The sequence below is a fragment of the Chanodichthys erythropterus genome, chromosome 17 (genome assembly GCF_024489055.1).
Source record: "Chanodichthys erythropterus isolate Z2021 chromosome 17, ASM2448905v1, whole genome shotgun sequence".
NCBI lineage: Eukaryota > Metazoa > Chordata > Actinopteri > Cypriniformes > Xenocyprididae > Chanodichthys > Chanodichthys erythropterus.
Genome location: NC_090237.1, coordinates 11,246,125 through 11,270,215, shown reverse-complemented (window position 1 = coordinate 11,270,215; position 24,091 = coordinate 11,246,125). Strand labels below are relative to the sequence as shown.

The window sequence follows — 24,091 nt, the reverse complement described above, 5'->3', positions numbered from 1 at the left end:
TGTTATTAAAGCATAAATTGGTTTAAAATAACTGTATATACCCTTCACATATTTATGTATTTTTAAATTAATTTTATTTTTTTTCCAACCAGATATCACTTATTAAGCTTAGACTCAATAATACCTCTCTTCGGAGGTCTGCTTGCACGAGTAAAATAAATAAATAACACTCATTTTATGTTTGAAAGTATAAACGTAATGCTGGTATCACATTCGCTAACCTGTCGCTCTTAAAATTCTTTGTACAAATCGGATGTTTGTCGGTAAGATGCTTTTGACTCCCTTGGCTTGCGTTATTTTGTAACATCTTTTGCAGACGGGCTTTGTGGTGTCCGTGGGCTTGCTCTGACAGTCGGCAATGTAAGCAAAATAAGGCCATATTTCGCTTCGTGCATCTGCTTTCTCAACAATTTGTGGACGGTCTGCAAGAGCACCTGTATTTGCAACCATATCTCTCGTTTCGTCACCATAAAAGCCGTTGCGCAGTTGAGAGGAATAAACAAGCACTCAGTAAGGCTGCGCGCTGCACGCACACTGCCCCCTGCTGTCGCACATTAGGAAATACACCTGGCACCTGGCATACTTTTAAAAAGTTGATCTGCTGTAGAATCACAGTGCTGCTATAATCAATAATATAAATCTAACTAAAATTGAGCTCTAAATGAGTTCATTGATTCAGATCAAATAATGATTATGTAAAAACACAACAAACACCACCTGATCAACTTTTAACTTTGCTTGCCTGGCTGCTTTTAACACAGTTAAAACTGCCCAATCAATATCTAATATTAAAAAGTCAAGGGTCAAGAGCTCAACTAAAACAAACCCTGACCTCGATGATGGTAACTTAAAAATAGTGATTTTTCTCCTTTGGTGATTCTGCTTGTTATCATCAGGTGTCTTCAATAATGGTCAATCATCACTCAATTAATCACTTATTTATCTCATTAATGCTTCAGTGGGTAAAATAAAAATATGGCAGGACATTTACTCTCTGACCCCTGGACTTCCCACCTCTGTATACAAGACATATCTCTTATTGTTTTTCCGGAAATCTCCCACTCGATTTGAGCAAATCAGGTAAAGAGGCTGAAAAACACCTATTCCAGTGTGACAACACCCCAAAATTGGTAACCGCCCCTTTTTGTTCCGCAGAGACTGTGACTGTCTATGGACATACTGGGAATGTTACTAGGCAACATCCTTAAAGGAACACTCCACTTTTTTTGAAAATAGGCTAATTTTAACTATACTCTCATTCAGGCGTAATTATCAAGGAACTTTGCTGCCATTCCATGGCTGCAGCAGTGCAATGATATTATGCAGCGCCTGTGAGCCCCTGCTTGCACAGGGAACGTGCCTTGCAACCATGGAGACGTTTGTGAGAGACGCTGCGTAATATCATTGCACTGCTGCAGCCATGATACGGCAGCAAAGTTCCTTGATAATTACGCCTGAATGAGAGTATAGTTCCTAGCCATATCAGCCTAGAAAATCGCAACTTTTCATTTTCCGTCGGTCTTAGTACACGATTTAACTACAGAAGAGTCAAGTTTTAAATAGGAAAAATATCAAAACTCTTTGGTCATTTTTAAGCGCGATGCTAACGGTCTAATCAGATTCAATGAACTATGCTAAGCTATGCTAAAAGTGGTACCGCCAGAACCGGAGATCGGCTAAATGGATTCGAAAACGGTAAAACTCAACTGTTTAACTCTAGGGGAGCTGGAAAATGAGCCTATTTTCAAAAAAAGTGGAGTGTTCCTTTAACACCAGTGAGGATATTCTGAGAAAGTTCTGGGAAGGTAAAATTTCTAGCAGGGCAGTTTCCAATAGAAGCCCCACATGGGTTGCCAAGATGAAATGAACACTGCTCAGTGTGCACACTACAGGCTAGTAAATGTAACACAGAAACATGCTGGAGTTAATGAGATAACTGATCAAAATGTAGAAAAATAGAAAAAACGGTTGAGGAACATTATACCTTATAAAAACGTTCCTGGAACGTCAAGAAAACTGGACATTTTTTACGTTCCCAGAACCAATACTGAATATTTAGAGAACGTTCTTATAACAAAATTCTGTTAGCTGAGGTGCTTGTGATTTATATATTAACTTTTATATAACGTTAATTTTAAGTGTAATTGTTTTTTATAGGCTATCAACCACACAGAAACACATGACTTCCTCAGCATATATTAAATATAATATAATATTAAAAGTATGAGCTTTATTATGTGCATTAATGAAACTATTTACTGACCTTGTGTAAGCATTAAAATAAAGAAAATGTGTTAACCTGAAATGATGACTCTGAAGACTTTAAACTTTGTAATCATTTTATTGACCACAGACACTGTAGCCAAAACCCTAATGGTAAAAATAAAACAAATCAAGTGACCAGCAGATTCATCAAATAGAATAGCGAATGTTAGCTAATAATAGTTGTCGCTAGAAGTGAGTGAAAGTAGATTGCTTGGAGCTTTTTAGAATGGGCTAGCAAGCATATTCACCCAAAAGAAATGTTAAACAGCTGTTAGTTTAAAACAATACACTTACATTAATATAACTCTTGTTGTTTTTCTGAAAATCTCTCACTCATTTTGAGCAAATCAGGTAAAGAGGTGTTGAAAAACACCTATTCCCGTGTGACAACACCCCAAAATCAGGAAACGCCCCTTTTTGTTCCGCAGAGACCTCCTTCTCAAGTGCATAGCCCCTGAATTGGGACACAGCTTTTGTGTCTTGGAGCAGTTACATGACATAATAATAAAACATTGCAACAACCCCCCAAAAATGGTCTAGAATATTAATGGACCCTTTTCACATTTTCCAGGATTCTCAGAAGTGGAATTCGTCGTAGTTGGCTAAACTTCTCAAGTACATGCCCTTTTTCAAAATGAATCAAAAGTGCCCCTCTCAACAATTATCAACAATAATATTGTGGTCAATAAAAAACCAATCTATTTGAATAATACAACGTGCAACGTGTACAAAACAGTATCGAATCACTCAAAAGTCCTCATTATTATGTATCTGCTGTCTGAGACGTCATTAGGCTTTTGTTCACATATAAACATTCATAAACTCACACATCAGTTATGGTAATCAAGCATGTTTGCTTGATGTGCAAGAACCAGTGAGGTTCATTCTTGTGTTACACAGCACATTTGAGCTTTTGCAAGAACCAATGAGATTTGTTCTTGCGCATCAAGAAAGTATCGTTGAGCTTTTGTTTGTGTTCACTGATCAATGTTTATATGTGAATAGAAGCCTAAATTTAATCTGTTCATCATATAAGCAATTGAGTCCCTTCAGAAAATTTGCACTAAACCACTCAATTCATATATGTATATATATGAATAGAATATTCCTCATTTAAATAATTCCTGCTCAAAGCTTACACAAAAAAAAAAAAAAAAACAAAAAAAAAAAAGGTTGAGGCTGGTTGAGTTTCTTGAGTTTAACTTTTTTATGTTTTGGCTTCTCATTTACATGACAACAATGTCTGAAAACGCAAACTTTTGCAAAAGGGGTTTCAAAGTGGAAGTGTTTTAAAATAATACCGTTATCGTCTTTATGTAAACTACAAAAATTGCAAATCTGTGAAAACTGTGACAGCATGCACAGAAAATAATGTGAAAAATAAAGTTTTTTGAGCATTCAATCATGACAGCCAAGTCTAGTCAAGCCCAAAAACAAATTCAAGACTGAAAAATGGCATAATAGGTCCCCATTTAAAATTCAAAGACTGACTTAACTAAAAATGTGCTTTAAATCATTATAATAAAAGTTTAATACATGTCTTACTGTACAAAAATAATTTTATTCTTTTGTATTTAAAGGTTCTTACATTTCAGAGGAAGATAAAGCGATTGAGAATCTGTTACAAATGAGAATTCTACATGAGATAGCAATACATGTACTTGGAAAAAAAAAAGAAAATAAAAAATTGAGAAAATAAGAAATTCTGCTTGATAGAAAGAGTTGTTATAAAAAATGTTCTAAAGTTGTTGCATGTTCATAGTTATGTTCAAATTAGATAAAAGGATTGATTTGATCGTTAGCATTTTAATTCCAGACTGTTAAATCAAGCTGTTACTTAAAAGGCGTTGTCTGCGTCTCACTGACCATATGATTACAGCAACAACGACCATAGCTACAACACACAATGAAATTACTAGAACTGTCAAATTCAAGCCTGGGTTTGATATTGCAGAGGGGGTTGGATCAGGGAGGATCTTTGAAGCTTGAGCGATGTTAGAGGTTTCAGATTTTGTATTTTCTTTGTCCTCAGACTGAACTGCAAAGAATATTGTGGTGCCATTTTGGATTGTGAAACTGAGATTGAATGAATGCTGTTCAACTGATCCAGCCTCCAGCGGTGAGACGGCAGATGTGTTGACTGCATGAGCATTGCTGAAGTTTTCTTGAAGCATTTGAAGGTCATAGCTCCACCTGATCTCATAGGATTTAGCTTAAAGGTAAAGAAACATGCCATGCAAGACAATTAAATTTTCATTATTTCATCTAAATTCTCCAAATTTGATTCTACTTTTATGTTGTCAGTGAAAATGTTAAAGAAATTTTAATTTCTGTTATAGTAACTGTATGCTTTACCTGTCCCTTGGTCGAGGTCCTCACCAGGAGCCGTCCAGCTGAGAAGCACAGAGTCCTCCTGGATCTCAGCACTCAGATCTGTGATTCTGTTAGGAGGGAAATTTGGTGGGGTTGAGCCTGTAAAAACCACTTCAAAACTCTCTCCAGTGGCTGTCCTGGTAAAGCTTCCAACCTCGAGTGGTTCTTCAGAAACTTGAGGCTTTGGAGGGTTCAGCTCCACCACACCTGAAATTAGAGGAACCACCTGAATCCGCCTGATCACCGCAAGATGCATGCCGGTTAGAAATGTGTCCGAGGGTGGTCCGCCTTGCTCTGATGTCATGCTGACGTATGTCAAAAACCTCTCTCGAGGGCGAGGCGGACGTGTCGGATTCTGCAGTCGAGCGCAGTTGCTCTCCACCGACTTCGCTGACCAAAAGCACGATGGGAAACGACTTGATGATGACACAGCTTAAAGCTTATTGGTTTAAACAACCGTGATGTATTGATCTCTTTTAAAATGTTTGATTTGGAAACACTAATACCATGATTTTATGCGTATAAATTATGTGTGAATATTCCAAAAGTCTCTGACAGTGCAATCTCTCTATGGGTTATGTGATTGTTATCATATTTATAAAAATATATAAAAACATGTCTGTAATTAAAATAAAAATGATTGATACACACATCCTTCGAATGGAAATAAATATCAAGTACTTTGGGTGTATTGTTCATTATGTTTATTTTCATATAAAAGCAACAGAAATTAAATTACATCCAGTTTATCAGCAACACAGCGCACGAGTGTGAATCCCGCGATATCCGCCTTTGATCTCGTAGGTTCTGATCCACTATGAGAACAGAGAACTGTTCGTCTTGCCTGCACTTTTTTCACTCCTCCCCTAACTGCAGCCGCCTACTCTCGGCTGAACTTCAGGCGAGGCTAGGCTCATCTCAAACAAGCCTATTGAGTAGACAACCTTTGAAACTAAGCTTTAAAGGTGCCATCGAACGTTTTTTTTTAAAGATGTAATATAAGTCTAAGGTGTCCCCTGAATGTGTCTGTGAAGTTTCAGCTCAAAATACCCCATAGATTTTTTTTAATTGTTTTTTTTTAACTGCCTATTGTTATGATATAGACACGAGGCAGAGATAAAAGCAATCCAGGTGAGCTTTATTGAACAATGCGTGGAACACAGAGTGAATATGGCTGTTATCAGGTTCTTGAGAGATGAATATAAAGTGATACTGTCCTTGTTTGGTTTGTAGATCCAGGAGCTGAGATGAGATGGAGGGAGACGTTGGAGACACTCACACACACAGAAGGGTAAGCACACGAAGGAACCAGGAGACGAAGGAGATGAAGGAGATCGCTGGAGCAGGTAAGTATGTCGATGGGGAGTCCTTAAGATAAGCATTTACATGTAGTAGTGCAAACGAGACCGGACAGTGAGTGTGTGTGAATGTGGTGGTTTGTAGTGCTGGTGATTGCAGAGTGAATGAGATGCAGGTGGTGGTGATTAGTATGCTGGTGATTGGGTGCGTGGGTACTGTGGTGAGGTGGAGCCTGGCGTGTCTGTGACAGTACCCGCCTTCCCACGGCCTGCTCCTGAGGGCCGCGGACCCTGACGTCGTGGTGGTCTTCCCCTGGGTCGCGGGGCAGGTCTGTCTGGATGGTTGGTATGGAAGTTCTGTAACAGAAGAGGATCAAGGATATCATTCCTGGGAACCCATGAGTGTTCTTCGGGACCATAGTCCTCCCAGTCCACGAGGTACTCAAGTTTACCACCACGGCGCCGGGAATCCAGGATCTCGTGGACCACGTAGGCTGTGCCGTCCTCTAGGAGAAGTGGAAGGGGGGGCTCGGCGGCTGCCACGTCAGGCTCTGTGGAGGGAACAACAGAAGGGTGGTAAGGTTTGAGTAGAGACACATGAAATGTGGGGTGACTTCTGATATACTGTGCCGGGAGTTGGAGACGATAGGTGACGGGGTTGATCTGCCGAAGGATGGTGAATGGGCCAATGAAGCGGGGACTCAGCTTCTTGCAGGGCAGACGCATCCTGATGTCCCGGGTGGACAGCCAGACCTTCTGCCCCGGCTGGTAGACAGGAGCCTCGGAGCGCCGAAGGTCGGTTGCCATCTTGCGTCTGCGCAGGGCCCTCTGCAGCTGGTGGTGAGCTGAGTCCCACACCCTCTCGCTCTCCCAGAACCAGTAGTCGACTGCCGGAATGTTGGAGGGTTCCCCGTCCCAGGGGAACATCGGGGGTTGGTAGCCGAGTACGCACTGGAAGGGTGTTAGTCCAGTTGAGGCTTGGCGGAGGGAGTTCTGTGCGTACTCGGCCCAACCCAGGTACTGGTTCCAGGAGTTCTGGTGGCCGTGACAGAAGGTACGCAGGAAGCGGCCGATCTCCTGGATCTTCCGTTCCGTCTGCCCGTTCGACTGAGGATGGTATCCAGACGATAGGCTGACGGTCACACCCAGGAGGGAGAAGAAGGCTTTCCAGACGTGGGAGACAAACTGGGGTCCTCTGTCGGAGACGATGTCTTCAGGTAATCCATAATAGCGAAAAACATGATTAAACATTAGTTCTGCGGTGGCCATGGCGGTAGGTAGACCCTCCAGGGGTATCAATCGGCAGGACTTTGAGAAGCGGTCCACAACCACCAGGATGCATGTGTGACCGTCAGACTCGGGGAGATCGGTGACGAAGTCCACTCCCAGGTGTGACCAGGGTCTCTCAGGAACGGGCAGAGGAAAGAGCTTGCCGGTGGGAAGATGGCGTGGGCTCTTGGAGATGGCGCACTCCCTGCAGCCCTGCATGTACCTCCTGACGTCGTTGGCCATGTTGGGCCACCAGAAGCGTTGTTTGAGCAACGAGAGGGTCTCCTTGACCCCCGGGTGACCAGTGCCAAGTGAAGAGTGGATGCTGTGCAGGAGTGGAGTCAACGTGCCCATGTGATGTATTGCAAGCCTTGGGGGCAACCCGGCGGAGTGCGTGTGGAGGCATTGGCGGAGGGAATGGTTTCCTCGGACCACTGGATGGGGTTCACGAAGATGGACTCCGGCAGAATAGTATCAGGCTCTTCGGGCTTTTCCTCAGGAGCATAGAGGCGAGATAGGGCGTCAGCTTTAGTATTCTTAGAACCAGGACGGTAGGAGATGGAGAAGTTGAATCTAGAGAAGAACATAGCCCAGTGAGCTTGGCGAGGGTTGAGTCTCTTAGCGGCCTTCAGATATTCGAGGTTTTTGTGATCAGTGAGAACTTGAAACGGGTGAGTAGCTCCCTCCAACCAATGCCTCCACTCCTCAAGGGCAAGCTTGACGGCCAGGAGTTCGCGGTCACCGATGTCGTAGTTGACCTCCGCCGGGTTGAGCTTGCGGGAGAAGAGGCGCATGGATGGAGTCTACTTGGTGTCCCCTGCTGCTGTGAAAGGACCGCTCCCACTCCGGTGGTAGATGCGTCCACCTCCACGATGAACGGGAGGTCCGGGTTAGGGTGGACAAGGAGGGGAGCGGTGGTGAAGGCTTTCTTCAGGGTCTCGAAGGCATTGGTGGCTAGTGGAGACCAGGACAGAGACTTGGGCTGGTGACGGAGTAGGTTGGTGAGTGGACTGACGATAGTGCTGTAATTCTTGATAAACCGGCGGTAGAAGTTGGAGAAGCCTAGGAATCTTTGGAGTTCTTTGATGGTAGTAGGAGTGGGCCAGGACTGTATGGCGGAGACCTTCCCCTCGTCCATCCGGATGCCACTGTGATCAATCACGTACCCCAGGAACTGGACGGAGGGTTGATGAAACGAGCATTTTTCAGCCTTGAGGAAGAGATGGAACTGCCGTAAGCGCTGGAGGACCTCCGCAACGTGGTGGCGATGTTCGGCCAAGCTCCGGGAGTAGATGAGGATGTCATCAATATAAACCAGAACGGACTTATGGAGAAACTCCCGGAGCACCTCGTGGATGAAATCCTTGAATACGGAGGGGGCGTTGACCAGGCCATACGGCATCACGAGGTATTCGTAGTGTCCTGTGGGCGTGACAAAGGCGGTCTTCCACTCGTCCCCCTCACGTATCCGGATGAGGTTGTACGCGCTGCGGAGGTCCAACTTGGTGAACACAGTGGCACCGCGGAGATGTTCCAGGGCCGCTGGGACGAGGGGAAGTGGGTAGCGGAATTTTATGGTGATCTTGTTAAGGGCACGGTAATCGATGCAGGGCCTCAAGCCTCCGTCCTTCTTTGCCACGAAGAAGAAGCTTGAAGCAGCAGGGGAAGTAGACGGGCGGATGTAACTTTTTTCGAGTGCCTCTTTGATGTATTCCTCCATGGCCTTCTCCTCCGGTATGGACAGGGGGTATATGCGTCCCCTGGGCACTGGTTCACCCGGCAACAGATCGATGGCGCAGTCCCATGGCCGGTGTGGAGGAAGCTTGGAGGCGCGTTGCGGGCAGAAAACGTCACTGAAGAGGGCGTAGTCTGGGGGGACATCCACGGAGCGCTTCTAAACAGGGCTCTCGATGGACGTGGCGTTCACGAGAAGAGACTTTGAGAGTGGAGATTTCGGAACAGGAAGCGCTGAGAAGCAGTCTGGGAAGCAGTGATCGCCCCACTTCAGGACTTCGCCCGTGCGCCAGGAGATGTTGGGGTTATGTTGTTCCAGCCACGGGCGCCCTAGAACCACGTCAGCGGTGGATTCCTCCAGAACCAGCAAATGGATTTGTTCAGTGTGCAGGATTCCGATGCTGAGTTGAAGTGGACCCACGCAATGACGGATGTGTTTGCGGCTTAGGGGTTTGCCCGTGATGGAGTGGATTTGATAGCTCGTCGGTGAAGGAGAGATCTTGAGGTTGAGTTGTCTACAGAGGGTGCCTGAGATGAAGTTTCCGGCTGACCCTGAATCAAGGAGCGCCACTACTGGAACAGAGATGTTAGCAGCAGTAAGGGTTACAGTTGTAGTGAGTGGTTTCATTTTCTGAATGGAGGGAAATATTGCACTCACCACGGGTCGAGGAGGACGTATTGGGCATGTGGAGAGATTATGCCCCATAGTCCCGCAATAGAGACAGAGATTCAGGGCCAGCCTTCTTTGTCTTTCGTTAGGGGTGAGACGAGAATGATCAATTTGCATGGGTTCTGTGGCTGGTTCTGGGGAGCTGACGGGTTCGGACCTACGGAGGAGGTTGGTGGTGGATGACTGGCCCTGGTGTTCCTGAATACACGACTGCATACGGGACCCCACGCGGATGGCGAGTTGGATGAAGCGTTCTAATCCCATGGAGTCCTCGTATGCAGCGAGATGCAGCCGCACGGAGGGTTCCAGCCCCTGACGGAACGTGGTGATGAGGGCTTGCTCGTTCCATCCGCTGGTGGCGGCTAGCGTTCGAAACTGCAAGGCATATTCGTTAACAGAGAGGTTTCTTTGCTTTAGATTATAAAGTTTCTCACCAGTCGAGGAATCCGTCAGAGGTTTCCCAAATACTTCCCGGAAGTGGGAGACGAACGCCGAATAGGATTGGACGACTGGGCCTTTTTGGGTCCATAGCGAATCTGCCCTTTGCAGAGCTTTCCCTTGCAGTTGTGAAATAATGAACACTATTTTAGCCGTGTCTGTGGTGTAGAGGTGCGGCTGCATCTCCAGGACCAGTTCACATTGGAGAAGGAATCCGCTGCATTCCTCCGCCGATCCAGAGTAGGGCGCCGGTTTGGCCATGGGACTGGCGGTGAATGCAGGTGAAGGAGCGGTGCTGGTGGGTGCGGAGACAGCCGTGTTGAGGGGTGACGATGTAGAGGGCTGTGGTGTGAGTGCTCGACGCAGCACGTCCACGAGCTCCTGGAATGGATCGTTGGTGCTCATGCCGTGAAGTTGTTATGGTCCTGCTTCTGTTATGATATAGACACGGAGGCAGTGATAAAAGCAATCCAGGTGAGCTTTATTGAACAATGCGTGGAACACAGAGTGAATATGGCTGTTATCAGGTTCTTGAGAGATGAATATAAAGTGATACTGTCCTTGTTTGGTTTGTAGATCCAGGAGCTGAGATGAGATGGAGAGAGACGTTGGAGACACTCACACACACAGAAGGGTAAGCACACGAAGGGACCAGGAGACGAAGGAGATGAAGGAGATCGCTGGAGCAGGTAAGTATGTCGATGGGGAGTCCTTAAGGTAAGCATTTACATGTAGTAGTGCAAACGAGACCGGACAGTGAGTGTGTGTGAGTGTGGTGGCTTTGTAGTGCTGGTGATTGCAGAGTGAATGAGATGCAGGTGGCGGTGATTAGTATGCTGGTGATTGGGTGCGTGGGTACTGTGGTGAGGTGGAGCCTGGCGTGTCTGTGACACCTATTTTGGGGCATCATTAAATATGAGCCAATTTATGCTGCGGCCCCTTTAATTCTCGTGCTCCACACCCACGGAGCTCGCGCTTGCCTTAAACAGTGCATACACAAAGTTTACACAGCTAATATAACCCTCAAATGGATCTTTACAAAGTGTTCGTCATGCATGTGTCGGATAATTTGAGTATTGTATACTGTTATATTGTTTACTTTGATTCTGAATGAATTTGAGGCTGTCTTGGGCCCAGTCTTGGGCTACAGGGTGATATGGCTGCTGATAAATATATATTTATAAATGTTTCGTTAGCATGTTGCTAATGTACTGTTAAATGTGGTTAAAGTTACCATCGATTATTACTGTATTCACGGAGACAAGAGAGCCGTCGTTATTTTCATTTTTAAACACTTGCAGTCTGTATAATTCATAAACACAACTTCATTCTTTATAAATCTCTCCAACAGTGTAGTATTAGCCGTTAGCCACGGAGCACAGCCTCAAACTCATTCAAAATCAGAAGTAAATAATATAACAGTATACAATACTCAAATTATCTGATGCATGCATGCAGTATGCATGACGAACACTTTGTAAAGATCCCTTTTGAGGGTTATATTAGCTGTGTAAACTTTGTTAAAGCACTGTTTAAGGCAAGTACGAGCTCTGTGGGCGGAGAGCACGGGATTTAAAGGGGCCGCAGCATAAAATTGGCGCGTTTATAATGATGCCCCAAAATAGGCAGTTAAAAAAATTAAAGAAAATCTATGGGGTAGAAACTTCACAGACACATCAGGGGACACCTTAGACTTATATTACATTTTTTAAAAACATAATCTAGGGCACCTTTAATACTGGCTGCCCTTGTCTAATGGCTTTCATAATGTTGGGAACATGGGCTGGCATATGCAAATATTGGGGGCGTACACCCCGACTATTACGTAACAGTCGGTGTTATGTTGAGATTCGCCTGTTCTTCTGAGGTCTTTTAAACAAATGAGATTTATATAAGAAGGAGGAAACAATGGAGTTTGAGGATCACTGTATGTCATTTCCATGTACTGAACTCTTGTTATTTAACAATTCCAAGATAAATTCAATTTTTAATTCGAGGGCACCTTTAAATAAACACTGTATCTGTTATATTGTTATGCCAATAGGTGGCGACCAGACTGTTAAAATGTATTTCATTCATTATTTTAATATTTTTCATGATGAATTCTTTAAATTAATAATAATAATAATAAAAATATTAGACTCATCTATAACCGTTTAGACATTAAGAAATTAATTTTGAACATAACCTCAAGTAAATCAGCCCTACATTTTTTTTTGTTTTGTTTGATTGTGTAATTTGCTTTTTGAATCATGGAAAAACCGTGATCTTTGTTCTAAAAAATACAGATTATCTATAAAGTCATAAATTCGCCAAGCTATTTTGATAACTCTCTGATATAGTCATTTGATGATCAGTAGTGGTTAAATATAATAATTCAATAAGCATCTATTTAGTCTACAATAAGCACTTAACTTTAAAAATGTATATATTAAATAGGTAATAAAAATATCTAGAGAGTTGTCTGACTAAAGTAGGCCAAGATTGAAAATGATATAATTTGTACATGGGGTTATTATATAAAAAGATACTTAATTTCTTTATATTTTCTAGGTGTTATTTTAACAGTCAGTTATGTAAGTTTGATGGCTGATAGCTTCTAGCAACATTAAATCCAGGAGAGAAGAGATTCTAGAGAAAAAGCATGTTTGGTTTACATATAACAAAGTTTAAGCAGGCACAGCCGCACTCACAATATCTGAGCAGAGGTGGGAAGTCCAGGGGTCAGAGAGTAAAAGTCCTGCCACATTTTTATTTCATCCACTGAAGCATTAATGAGATAAATAAGTGTTTAATTGAGTGATGATTGACCATTATTGAAGACACCTGATGATAACAAGCAGAATCACCAAAGGAGAAAATCACTATTTTTAAGTTACCTTCATCGAGGTCAGGGTTTGTTTTAGTTGAGCTCTTGACCCTTGACTTTTTGATGTTAGACTTGGTTTGAACAGTTTTAACTGCATTAAAACCAAATGAGATGAGCAATGTTAAAAGATGATCTGGTGGTGTTGGTTATGTTTGCTTATAATCATTATTTGATCTGAACTCATTTAGAGCCCAATCTTAGTTAGGTTTACATTATTGATTACAGCAGCACTCTGATTCTACAGCAGAAGATCAACTTTATCAATACAATTTTTTTTTTTTACTTCAAGAATCAGCGTATGAATCTCAATGACGGTGACAAGCAACATATTTTGATAAACAGATCAACTCTGAACATTAGAAAACAAGCTACTAAAAAGTCTCAGAAAAACAGCAAAATTTAAATAGTGAGAATAAAGAAAATTACTAAGACAATTCAATTACTAATCAATAATGTAAATTTAATTAAGGTTGGGGTCTTCAGTTATTCAGATCAAATAATGATTATGTGAAAACATAACCAACACCACCTGATCATCTTTAAACTTTGCTTGTCAGGTTGGTTTTAATGCAGTTATATCTGCCCAAACAAAAAACTAATGTTAAAAAGTTAAGGGTCAAGAACTCAACTAAAACAAACCCTGACCTCGATGATGGTAACTTAAAAATAGTGATTTTTCTCCTTTGGTGATTCTGCTTGTTATCATCAGGTGTCTTCAATAATGGTCAATCGTCACTCAATTAATCACTTATTTATCTCATTAATGCTTCAGTGGGTGGAATAAAAATATGGCAGGACTTTTACTCTGTGACCCCTGGACTTCCCACCTCTGAGTGTAACTAGGGTTTGTGTGAATGATGTAAACCAGGGGTCCTCAAATCCGGACCTCGAGATCCACATTCCTGCAGAGTTTAGCTCCAACCCTAACAGTTAATGATACAATTAAAGGATTAATTAAGGGATGATTAAGCTTTAATGATGAACACCTGCTGTTAACAAGCAGAATCACCGAAGAAAAGAGAAACACAAGAACTACAACTGACTTCAGCCACAGCCTTCGATGAAATCAACTGAAGATAAAAGACATTAAATCACTCAAGATCTGATTAAACATCTCCACAAACAGCATTACCAGCTTCACTTATTACTAACAAGACTGACTTTATTTGTCACACATCTACAGAGGATCTTATTGAGAATTAATTAGAGGTTTAGATGTTGATGTTTTATTGAAAATGTTTGGTTTGAGGTCACCATCGTGGAGTCCAGCGATTGCTTTAATTGAGCTCTTGACTCGTGACGTCCATGATGGTGACCTCAAACCAAACATTTTCAATAAGATATCAACATCTAAACTTCTGTTAATTCTCAATAAGATCTTTTGTAGATGAATGTCAGAAATAAAGTCAGTCTCGTTAGTAATACGTAAAGCTGGTAATGCTGTTTGTGGAGTTGTTTAATCAGATCTTGAGCGATTTAATGTTTTATCTTCAGTTGATTTCATCTAAGGCTGTGCCTGAAGTCAGTTGTAGTTCTTGTGTTTCTCTTTTCTTCAGTGATTCTGCTTGTTAACAGCAGGTGTTCATCATTAAAGCTTAATCATCCCTTAATTAAGGCCCCGGTATACTTCAAACGAAATTGAAGAACGAACTGATGTGACGTCATTTCGAACAAAATCAGGCCAAAACGAAGTTCGTTTTGTGTTCTTTTTGGAAGTTTGAAACGGAAAAGTTCGTTCAAGCTGCAAAACACCTTCGTACTACCATTGGTCAGTGACGATAACGTAACAGGAGTCACATGTTCGTTTACAGTATATCGCTGGTCACGCATTTCTAACTTCGTTTTACTCCTAAACGAAGAACAAAAAAGAACTTCGTTTGAAGTATATCGGGGCCTTTAATCACTTAATTATATCATTAACTGTCACGGTTGGAGTTAAACACTGCAGGAATGTGGATCTCGAGGTCCGGAGTTGAGGGCCGGGGGTATTTGTAAACTTTGATTGATTGGTTGTTCTGCAACAAACCCACATCTTGTGCAACATTTTGGGTGTCTATATAGTCATATTACATGCCAAAAAAGGTGCTGAAGTGTGCGCGCAGCAAAGTCTCGCGTCATGAAGCCTCTCGCGATGTGAAGCAGTATCGACTGGTCTGAACCAGTCACGTGATTCAAATGTTATTTGGTGGACCTTCAGGGAACATTCAGGACGTTCTGGGAATGTTTAGGGGACTATTACTATAGGATGTTCTGATAACTTCCCAAATGTTCTCTCTGTAATGTTCTCGCGTGACCATAAAATAACCAAAATAGAACGTCCCCCTAAACTCATATCGGGAACGTTATTAAATGACCAACAGAGGACCATGTGGGAATGTTTTGTTAATGTCCCAAATGTCCTCTTTGTAACGTTCTTTTTTGACCATAAAATAACCAAAATGGAACGTCCCCCTAAAGTCATATAAGGAAACTTGAACTGCAGCACTTTCATTACCAAAAGAGGACGTTTTAGGAACGTCCCAAATGTTCTGTAAAGGATCTGAATTTTTGTCACCTTTAGAGAACTTTTAGGGAACGTTGCGCAAGGTCCTGAGAATGTCGCCCTCTATGTGGGTATTATATTCCGAGTTGTGTTGCCGTAAAAATAGCAACAGGGTAGCATCAGTAGCTCACCGAGTGCAACCATTTGACATCATCAACATAGAATGTGCTGCGCACCTAAACAAAATGGCGCATCTCTGACAGCAACATAGTGTCGGCCCAGATCTGGCCTGCATCTGGTCCTCATGTAATCCACATGTACCAGATGTGGGCCGGATCTGGCCCACATTCTGTTGCTGTCTGGGATCCCATTGTTCCAAAATGTTGTGGATTTTTTAAATAACGTTAATCTTTCATGGGTTTTCTACTACATATTTCAGTAAGAGACATAATTTACATTATATTAAGCCATACAAGCCTTAATACCCGGGGTTCCCTTTAAGATGGTGGAATAGCCTGTGAAGGCCACTTTGCAGGCCACTTTCGGTTGATCAAAATTCACTCGTTCAAAAATCGATTGATTTAGATACAAAACATGTAACTTTACAAACAATTCTGCTTCGGCTTCATTTGGAACTATTGCTGATGACAAAATAGAATGTAACTGGCAATACTGTGTTTAAAACTCAAGTTACTCAATATGTTAATATGTTTTTTTAATGAACTGCTGTATGTCAGTAATATCACACTCACGATTGTGCTGTTGGTCTGAATGTAAGTTTTTCTTTTCGTATTTTCAAAATGACCAGGGGTTTACCGTTGACCACGTATCCAGGTACGTATGGGGCTCCACCCCTTTTTGGGACAATAAATCTGGCTTGTCCATCTTGATTCTTCACTCTTACTTTCAAGCTGCTTCTCCCATTTTCAAACTTTGTGAAATATCTGGAATAGATTCCATCATTTTGAAAAGCATCAGCTCCTGAAAAAGATGGGATCTCTGAGCTATAGAATTTGGAAAGGTACTGTACACTTTATTTATTTTTATTTTAAGTTAAGTGCACAATTGAAACAAAAATTATGGGTAATTTACCTGCTCCATTGTCCAGGAGTTGTAATTCTTGTGGAAACCCAGATTCAGATTCCAGCGTAGCCCACACCTTAGCATTTATTACAGGCCTGTAATTCTGACTGACCTCAGCAAACACTATCAAGGGTTTAGTGCCGTCACTGAGCTGCTGGTTCATGCGGGCTTTGACAACGATAGGAGGAACTTCAGCTTGCGCCGCTTGACTCGTTGCTGTTACAGTCACAGACTGACTTATTGTAGTTTGGATACTGTACTTCCAGTCCCCATGCTAGCAAACACACAATAGTATTATTAGATGAATAATAAATTAAAAAATGTTAGGAAAGTTAATAGCCGCTTTTCCACTAGTGCGAGCCAGGGTTAACAACGTGCCGTGCTGGGACAATAGCCTCGGACCTCAAGCACCGAGGCCAAAATCAAGTTGCATTTCCACTGTCAGGCCAGTAGTCCCGCAGCCCTCCCCTAAAACCCATCCTTAACATGCCTCCACAGAACAACAACGCATGACCTCACTATTTCACCAGCTGACTGAAAACTAGCAAAATGACCATGACAGAAGCAAACGGTTGGTGTTACTTAAAGATTTAAGATTCCAACAACAATATTTGACCAATGTTTTACATACTTCTAAAGGGTTACATATTTAGAAAAATATTGATAAAATATATTTTTTACATATACTTCTGAGCATTTATATTAATTTTTCTCGAAATTATGCGATGATTGCAATCTGAGGAGGTACTTTGAGCGATCTCTCTTTATTCTTTCAGCCAGAGCAACTGAGGGAGCTCATGAGAGGAAAACAGGAGTTACGAGTTAAGCGGAGTGTCTAGCTATGTGTCATTTAGAAGACTGCATCCTCCGGAGGTCGCATTCAAAGGTTGCATACGTCAAGCAAAGATGTGTTTAAATGTAAGTAGTTTAATGCATGTTTTTGTTTTATACTCTGTTCTTCTTAATATCCTCCTCCTTTGTCTCTGCAACAGATATGTTGTACATATGCCAGCTCCTCAATCATTAACCAAAATAAAACAATTAAATACATTAAGTTTAGAAAAAAATAAATCCATATAATTTCCAAATTTATAAATAATTTTCATTCATTCAACTGTTGTGAGAAAGCAACGGCACTGCCATGAATGTGTTGGCATAGCAACGTGATACTTCCTGTTTCCTGTTCATGACCACTCCTCAAGCCCCAAATGGCCCGCTTTGGACCAAGGTATTCGGCAGGACAAAAAACCCTGGCTACTGGCCCTGAGGAAGCCCCGGAAGTGACATTGGAAACGTGACTGGCCCTTGCACGCACCAGCTTGCTTCTGGCACGACAGTGGAAACGCGGCTAATGAAATCCTGTGCAGGTTGTCATACCTGTGCAGTTCCTGGAACTTTTAAAGTGACTGTTTTTGCTGCTTCATCATGACGCATCTGTACTTGTTTGTAGGTTGAGCCACTTGGTGACTGTATGGAAATGTCAGGTAAACTTGTTTCATAGGTTATTATAAAGCTGGTTTTGGTACCAATGGTCTGATCCACTAATATTGTCCCATTGAACCAGTCTGATGTTTTTATTCCCTCACTGTCTATCTAAAGTGTGGATAAAAATGAATTATTAGAATATTTATAACAATCTTAAAGTATTTTACCATGAGCAATGAGCGATCACTTGTCAAACCTGAACTGGGTCTTTTGTTTGATCTCCTGTTGTTATTGTGAGTGAAGAAAATCCATTCAGTAGCTGATTAGAGAGAATGTCGTCACTGGCTGTGATAAATTTCCCGCCTAATTCCAACATAAAACATATGAGAAATATGCACTGGATAATAAACAGATATTCATAACTTGAATATTATGATTTAGGCTGTCAAGCAATTAGACACACACAGAGAGAGAGAGAGAGAGAGAGAGAGATTATTTATTAACAATAGTTTATGCATTAACTAACACAAACTAACAATGAGCATTATATTTGTTACATTATTTATTAAAGGGTTAGTTCACCCAAAAAAAAAAAAAAAAAAAATGTAATTTATTAATCACCCTCATGCTGTTCCGCACCCGTAAGACCTTCGTTCATCTTCAGAACACAAATTAAGATTTTTTTTTGTTGAAATCCGATGGCTCAGTGAGGTCTTCATAGCCAGCAATGACATTTCCTCTCTCAAGATCCATTAATGTACTAAAAACATTTTTAAATCAGTTCATGTGAGTACAGTGGTTCAATATTAATGTTATAAAGTGACGAGAATATTTTTGGTGCGCCAAAAAAACAAAATAATGACTTATTTAGTGATGGCCGATTTCAAAACACTTGTTTCAGTTAGATTCGGAACATAATGAATCAGTGTATCGAATCATGATTCGGATCGCGTGTCAAACACCCAAACTGCTGAAATCACATGACTTTGGCGCTCCAAACCGCTGATTTCATTTTGGGCAGCGGTTGGAGTTAAAAATCATCATTTGTGTTCTAATGAAGAAACAAAGACACCTACATCTTGGATGCCCTGGGGGTAAGCAGATAAACATAAATTTTTCATTTTTGGGTGAACTATCCCTTTAACTAATGTTAACAAATACAACATTTGATTTTAAAGCTGCAGTCCTCAACTTTTTTTGGATAAAAATTTTCCAAAATCAATTTTTGAGCAAGTACATAACCAGCCAGTGTTCAAAACTATCTCATTATCTTGTCTCGATTCACAACGGTAAGCTTGTAGTATTGTTTTATAATAAGAGCGACATGGTGGATTTCCACGGGAAATTCGAGCATGCAGCAGTTCGTCTGCGCGTCATTACAGAAAGGAAGGAGTCCGTAAACAGAAAGGAAGGAGTCCCGTCGAGAGGCTAGTTCACGTGAGGATGCTGCTGGTAGCGGATCATTTATAGCCTTTTCTCACAGCAGCTGAAATAATTAAACTTATCATTTTGATGGCGGATTGTAATCCAGAAAGATCCAAATGACAATCATCAGTGACAACTGGAGATTCACCCATAGTCAAAAAGCAAAAGACTTTGGACTGTTGAGTGGCTACAGAAATTGAAATCTACAGGTAACGCTAATATACACTAAATACACAGTCACGCAGCTGATGTTTTAAACATTTACAATTTGAGAACAATATAACAATAATAATAATTTGCACGGTTGACGTGATCTGAGCTAAGCGATCGTTAGATTTAATCATCATTGGCAGCGCGATTTACTGTAGGCCTAATGCCTTTTTCCTCAGTTGGTCAGAACAAAAGTGGCAGACATGTTACTTACTTGTTCAGATGATATTTTCCAGAGAAAATTCTTATTTTGGTCATATTTTCAAGACGTAGAATCTGTGATTCTGAAGTACAGTATCCACACCGGTGCAGTGACTGAGAGCAAACGTTAGATTCATCCGCGCTGACGAGCTGTGCTGAGGCACAACGCACTTACAGGTATCTGTTATGCATATGGCTGCAATTGCAGGTTTCAAACAGAGATGGCGACAAAGAGGAAAAATCGTGGACTGCAGCTTTAATAATGTATTAATAAATGCTGAAATTGACATTAATAGATTAAAATAAAAACTAAGATTTATAAAAACTTTAGAAGTATTGATAATTCTTAGTTCGTGTCAACTAAAGTAATTAACTAATGACAACTTATTGCAAAGTGTTACAGAGATCTTATTCTTTAATGCAGTCAAAAGCACACAGCAATGAAAGGGTTAAACTCTAAACCATCAAGAGTGTAACTGACACATAGAGAGAGAGAGAGAGAGAGAGAGAGAGAGTTAAAAAAACTAAACTGTGACAGGAAGTTGTTTTTGATCACGTCTAAATATATATCCAAATGCAAAACACTGTTCTATGCATACTGCCATCTAGTGGATATACTATGTATTATTTGATTAATCTGCCTAATTTAACATGCATTAATTGAAAAAAATTGAATGTTTATTTCTAATATATGTATTATTTTATATTTTATATAGAAATAAATGTTGTATCATTTATTGTTTATTAGATCTGAGACTTGTTTCCTTTTTTTGTCATTAATTTAATCCCTTGCCATGGCAACACCGTTCAAGATATCCAATATCCGTTCACAATTTAGCATCTTCAGTGTATTAGCATCATGTTGAAAAAGTTTGGTGTGAATCATATAAACCACCTAGGAAGAGTAATTAAAAATTCAGATTTTCACAAAATGAGAGTCACAAAACCCACATTCAAACAAAAATATCTGACTCTCTGCTGGTCAAAGCTAATGACTGTAAATTAGGAAATGTCCGGCTTGATAAGAACAATATATGTAGTGAGTTTGGTGACTGTAGGTAAAACTAACCACTCCCTTTTTGTCAAAAGGTGGCGCTATAGAGCCCCTCCTCCACACCCATTTATAAAGCTTTTGCCCATATCTACTGGCCAACAACTGACATGTGTGTCAAGTTTTATGCAATCTGAAGTATGCTTAAAAACAGCCAAAAATATTATTAAAGTTTGACATGTTGCCATGGCATCAGTATCAATAATCCTTTCAGAGGTCTATATCTGCCATGTTTTGACATTATACTGATGAAGTTTGGATAGGGTCAAAATAAGATTTCAAAGCATTTTTGAAAGTGACACTTACTGCTGCCAGTTGGTGGTGCTGTGACTTAAAAAGTGTTAAAAACTACAAAACATGGCAGATATGTGCGGACGACGCTGAGAGGTTTGAGTGACTAATAATCAGTTCAACCTGATAGAAAATATTTATTTAATGTTATCCGTGTTATTTTTCATCTGCAAATACCAATGTGGACTTTTATAAATATCATTTTGGCCATTAACTTTTAAATGCATCATTATGCATTAATATGAGAGTTCTCCACATGAAGGACCAGCGACTGGAGATCAACATGCTGCATTTCTCTCCGATACGGTAGGAAATTAGCTAAATGAAATGTGGAGGATGTAAGATGATTGACAGGCCAGTTTACGGTGACAGGATATGACAGAGAGCAAAGACGCAATTGTATGACGTGATAGTATGTCCCAAAGCTTGTCTACTCTTTTGCTACACACTCAAAAGTAAGTACTTCTTGTTCACAGAAAGAGTACATACTTTTAGGGCGTAGTATAAGTAGTTGAATTGGGACGCAGCACATGTGATTGGGCTCCTACAATGAACACACAACTGAAGCTCATCAAAATCAGTCAGTCAGTGCGTTCCAGACGGGATATATCGCCCACTAAAGGGCACTTCGGAGTGAAAATAATCATGGCCGCCATATTGAAGGGTCGTTTCAAACTGAAGTGCTCAAAGGCCCTGTCCCAAATAGCACACTTCATGTGGACTTACGGTCTCGTGGACTTAAATTGCGCGTGCTCGCAGAGTCTACGAGTCCGTAGGCTGTCCCATTCAGAATTTTAATGCTCTGAAGTGTGCTCAGCAGCGCCTTCTTTGTGCCCTTGAAGCGGTCTTCCGCGAAGCCCGCATAGATGCAGGCTCCGCACACTTTAACTACCAAGGAATCCTTGCGAAAGGCCAATCAGACAACAGATGGGAGGATATTTCCCTCAAGAGCAATTGATGACATGGCTGAGAAGAAAATATTTAAGTGTAGGTATCATTACGGTTTTTATGACCTAGGTGTACTTTTTACTAGTTGTTACCTACAGTTTATACAAACATTATGGTCATCGACCAGTGGTTGATATCTCATAATAATAGCGCGTTGATTAATACGATCGCATTATGATTCATTAAATAAATAGAACCGAATGTCAGGGCTTTACTGAGTAATATGTAAACCTAGTATTTATATTTAAACCTGTAAATTCATCTGAAACTCACGCACATGTTTATTATGTGTTAAAATTGTAATCTTAGTTCAAATGGAACATTATGTATTATTACAACTGTATACATTATTTAAATAAGCATGTATATATTGTCTAATTCCCAGGTGGCATAAGCAAAAGCAGGCTGTGTAGTTGACATGGAGATAATATTTTGCAAAAGAAAAGAAACCTGTTCTTGATGCTAAATATTATCCACGAATCTGCAGCTCTTGTCAAAAAACAATCAGACCGTTATTTCCGGCGTGACGATCGAGTCTGTCCCAAAAATACCTCTCAATGCGCCCTCGTGGACTCGCGCCAAGGGCCCTATAGGTCTGCACTACATGACGTCACCAAAGTGTGGACTCTGAGGAAGTCCACAAGTCCGGAGTGTGCCTTTTGGGACAGGGCCAAAATTGGCCACTTCAAAGGGCTCTTCAGAATGAAGGATTTCGAAGGGTACATCTGATGGACACTTCGGGCCCCCATGATCCTGTGCACAGGGAAGTTCTTTGACGTCACAGAATGGGTACGGAGGTTATAGGAGTTCGATTTTATCTATAAAGGTATGTATAGTATTTCTCTTTACTACTGCAATATTTATACAAGTTAGATTTGGTACATTATTATAGTCAAAATGACTTTGTTCTTAAACAAAAATACTTTACAGATACATATTCCATTCAAATGTTTCAAATACATATACATTATGGTGCGATAAACCAAAAATAAATAAACTAACTTTAAACAAAGGGCGCAGCTTGCACAATCAACTCCTCCTTGATTGTCTTGTTAATATGACGCAAAAGTGTGTTCCAAAAGAAGATTTTTTTGACCCCTACACCCTTCATACCTTTGAAGCTCTCACTCCAGAGGGTAAACCCTATGAAGGGATTGGGGCATAGGGATGAGCCCTTCCAAATGGAACGCAGGGACAGTATGCAGAACTTATAACCAGAGGTGGGAAGTCCAGTGGTCAGAGAGTAAAAGTCCTGCCATATTTTTATTCCACCCACTGAAGCATTAATGAGATAAATAAGTGATTAATTGAGTGATGATTGACCATTATTGAAGACACCTGATGATAACAAGCAGAATCACCAAAGGAGAAAATCACTATTTTTAAGTTACCATCATCAAGGTCAAGGTTTGTTTTAGTTGAGCTCTTGAACCTTAACTTTTTAATGTTGGATTTTGTTTGGGCAGTTTTAACTGCATTAAAGCCAACCAGACAAACAAAGTTAGAAAATGACCAGGTGGTGTTGGTTATGTTTTCACATAATCATCATTTGATCTGAATCACTGAACTCATTTAGAGCCCAATTTCTGAGTTAGGTTTATGTTATTGATTACAGCAGCACTCTGATTCTATAGCAGAAGATCAACTTTATCAATACAAATTTTTTTTTGAAAAAAAAAAAAAAGTTTTTATTTTCGGCACACAGACATCAAGAATCAGTGAGAATAAAGAAAATTACAGACAATTCAGCTCATAATTTATTCATACAGCAAAGCATGATGGGAGGCATGGATGAATTTTGATTGGTGGCATCCAGAATGCAACATGCTTTATTATTCTCACCACTGTTGAGATTCACAGACTGATTCTTGATGTCTTTGTGTTTAAATTCAAGTTGTTATTTTTAAATCAGATCTCTAAAAAAATATATATTTTTCATTGTAGAATCACAGTGCTGTAATTAATAATGTAAATCTAACTATGATTGGGTCCTAAATGAGCTCATTGATTCAGATCACATAATGATTATGTGAAAATATAACTAACACCACCTGATAAC

At 40.8% G+C, this 24,091-nt stretch overlaps 1 protein-coding gene across 7 annotated transcripts in view; it reads right to left on the bottom strand.

Moving 5' to 3' along the window:
- Positions 1-2,335: 2,335 nt before the first annotated feature.
- The window catches only part of LOC137004454 (calcium-activated chloride channel regulator 4-like), a 41,100-nt gene continuing 19,344 nt past the window's right edge, over positions 2,336-24,091 (bottom strand). For 2 of the 7 annotated variants that reach the window (XM_067364784.1, XM_067364785.1), the window contains 6 exons: positions 18,163-18,269; positions 17,859-18,074; positions 16,491-16,755; positions 16,215-16,379; positions 4,621-4,845; positions 2,336-4,477 (listed from right to left, as the gene is read on the bottom strand). In XM_067364784.1, coding sequence (XP_067220885.1) covers positions 4,086-4,477; positions 4,621-4,845; positions 16,215-16,379; positions 16,491-16,755; positions 17,859-18,074; positions 18,163-18,269 — 1,370 coding nt within the window. In that variant the 3' untranslated portion in view covers positions 2,336-4,085. The other 5 variants (XM_067364786.1, XM_067364787.1, XM_067364791.1 and 2 more) reach the window with 5 other exon arrangements.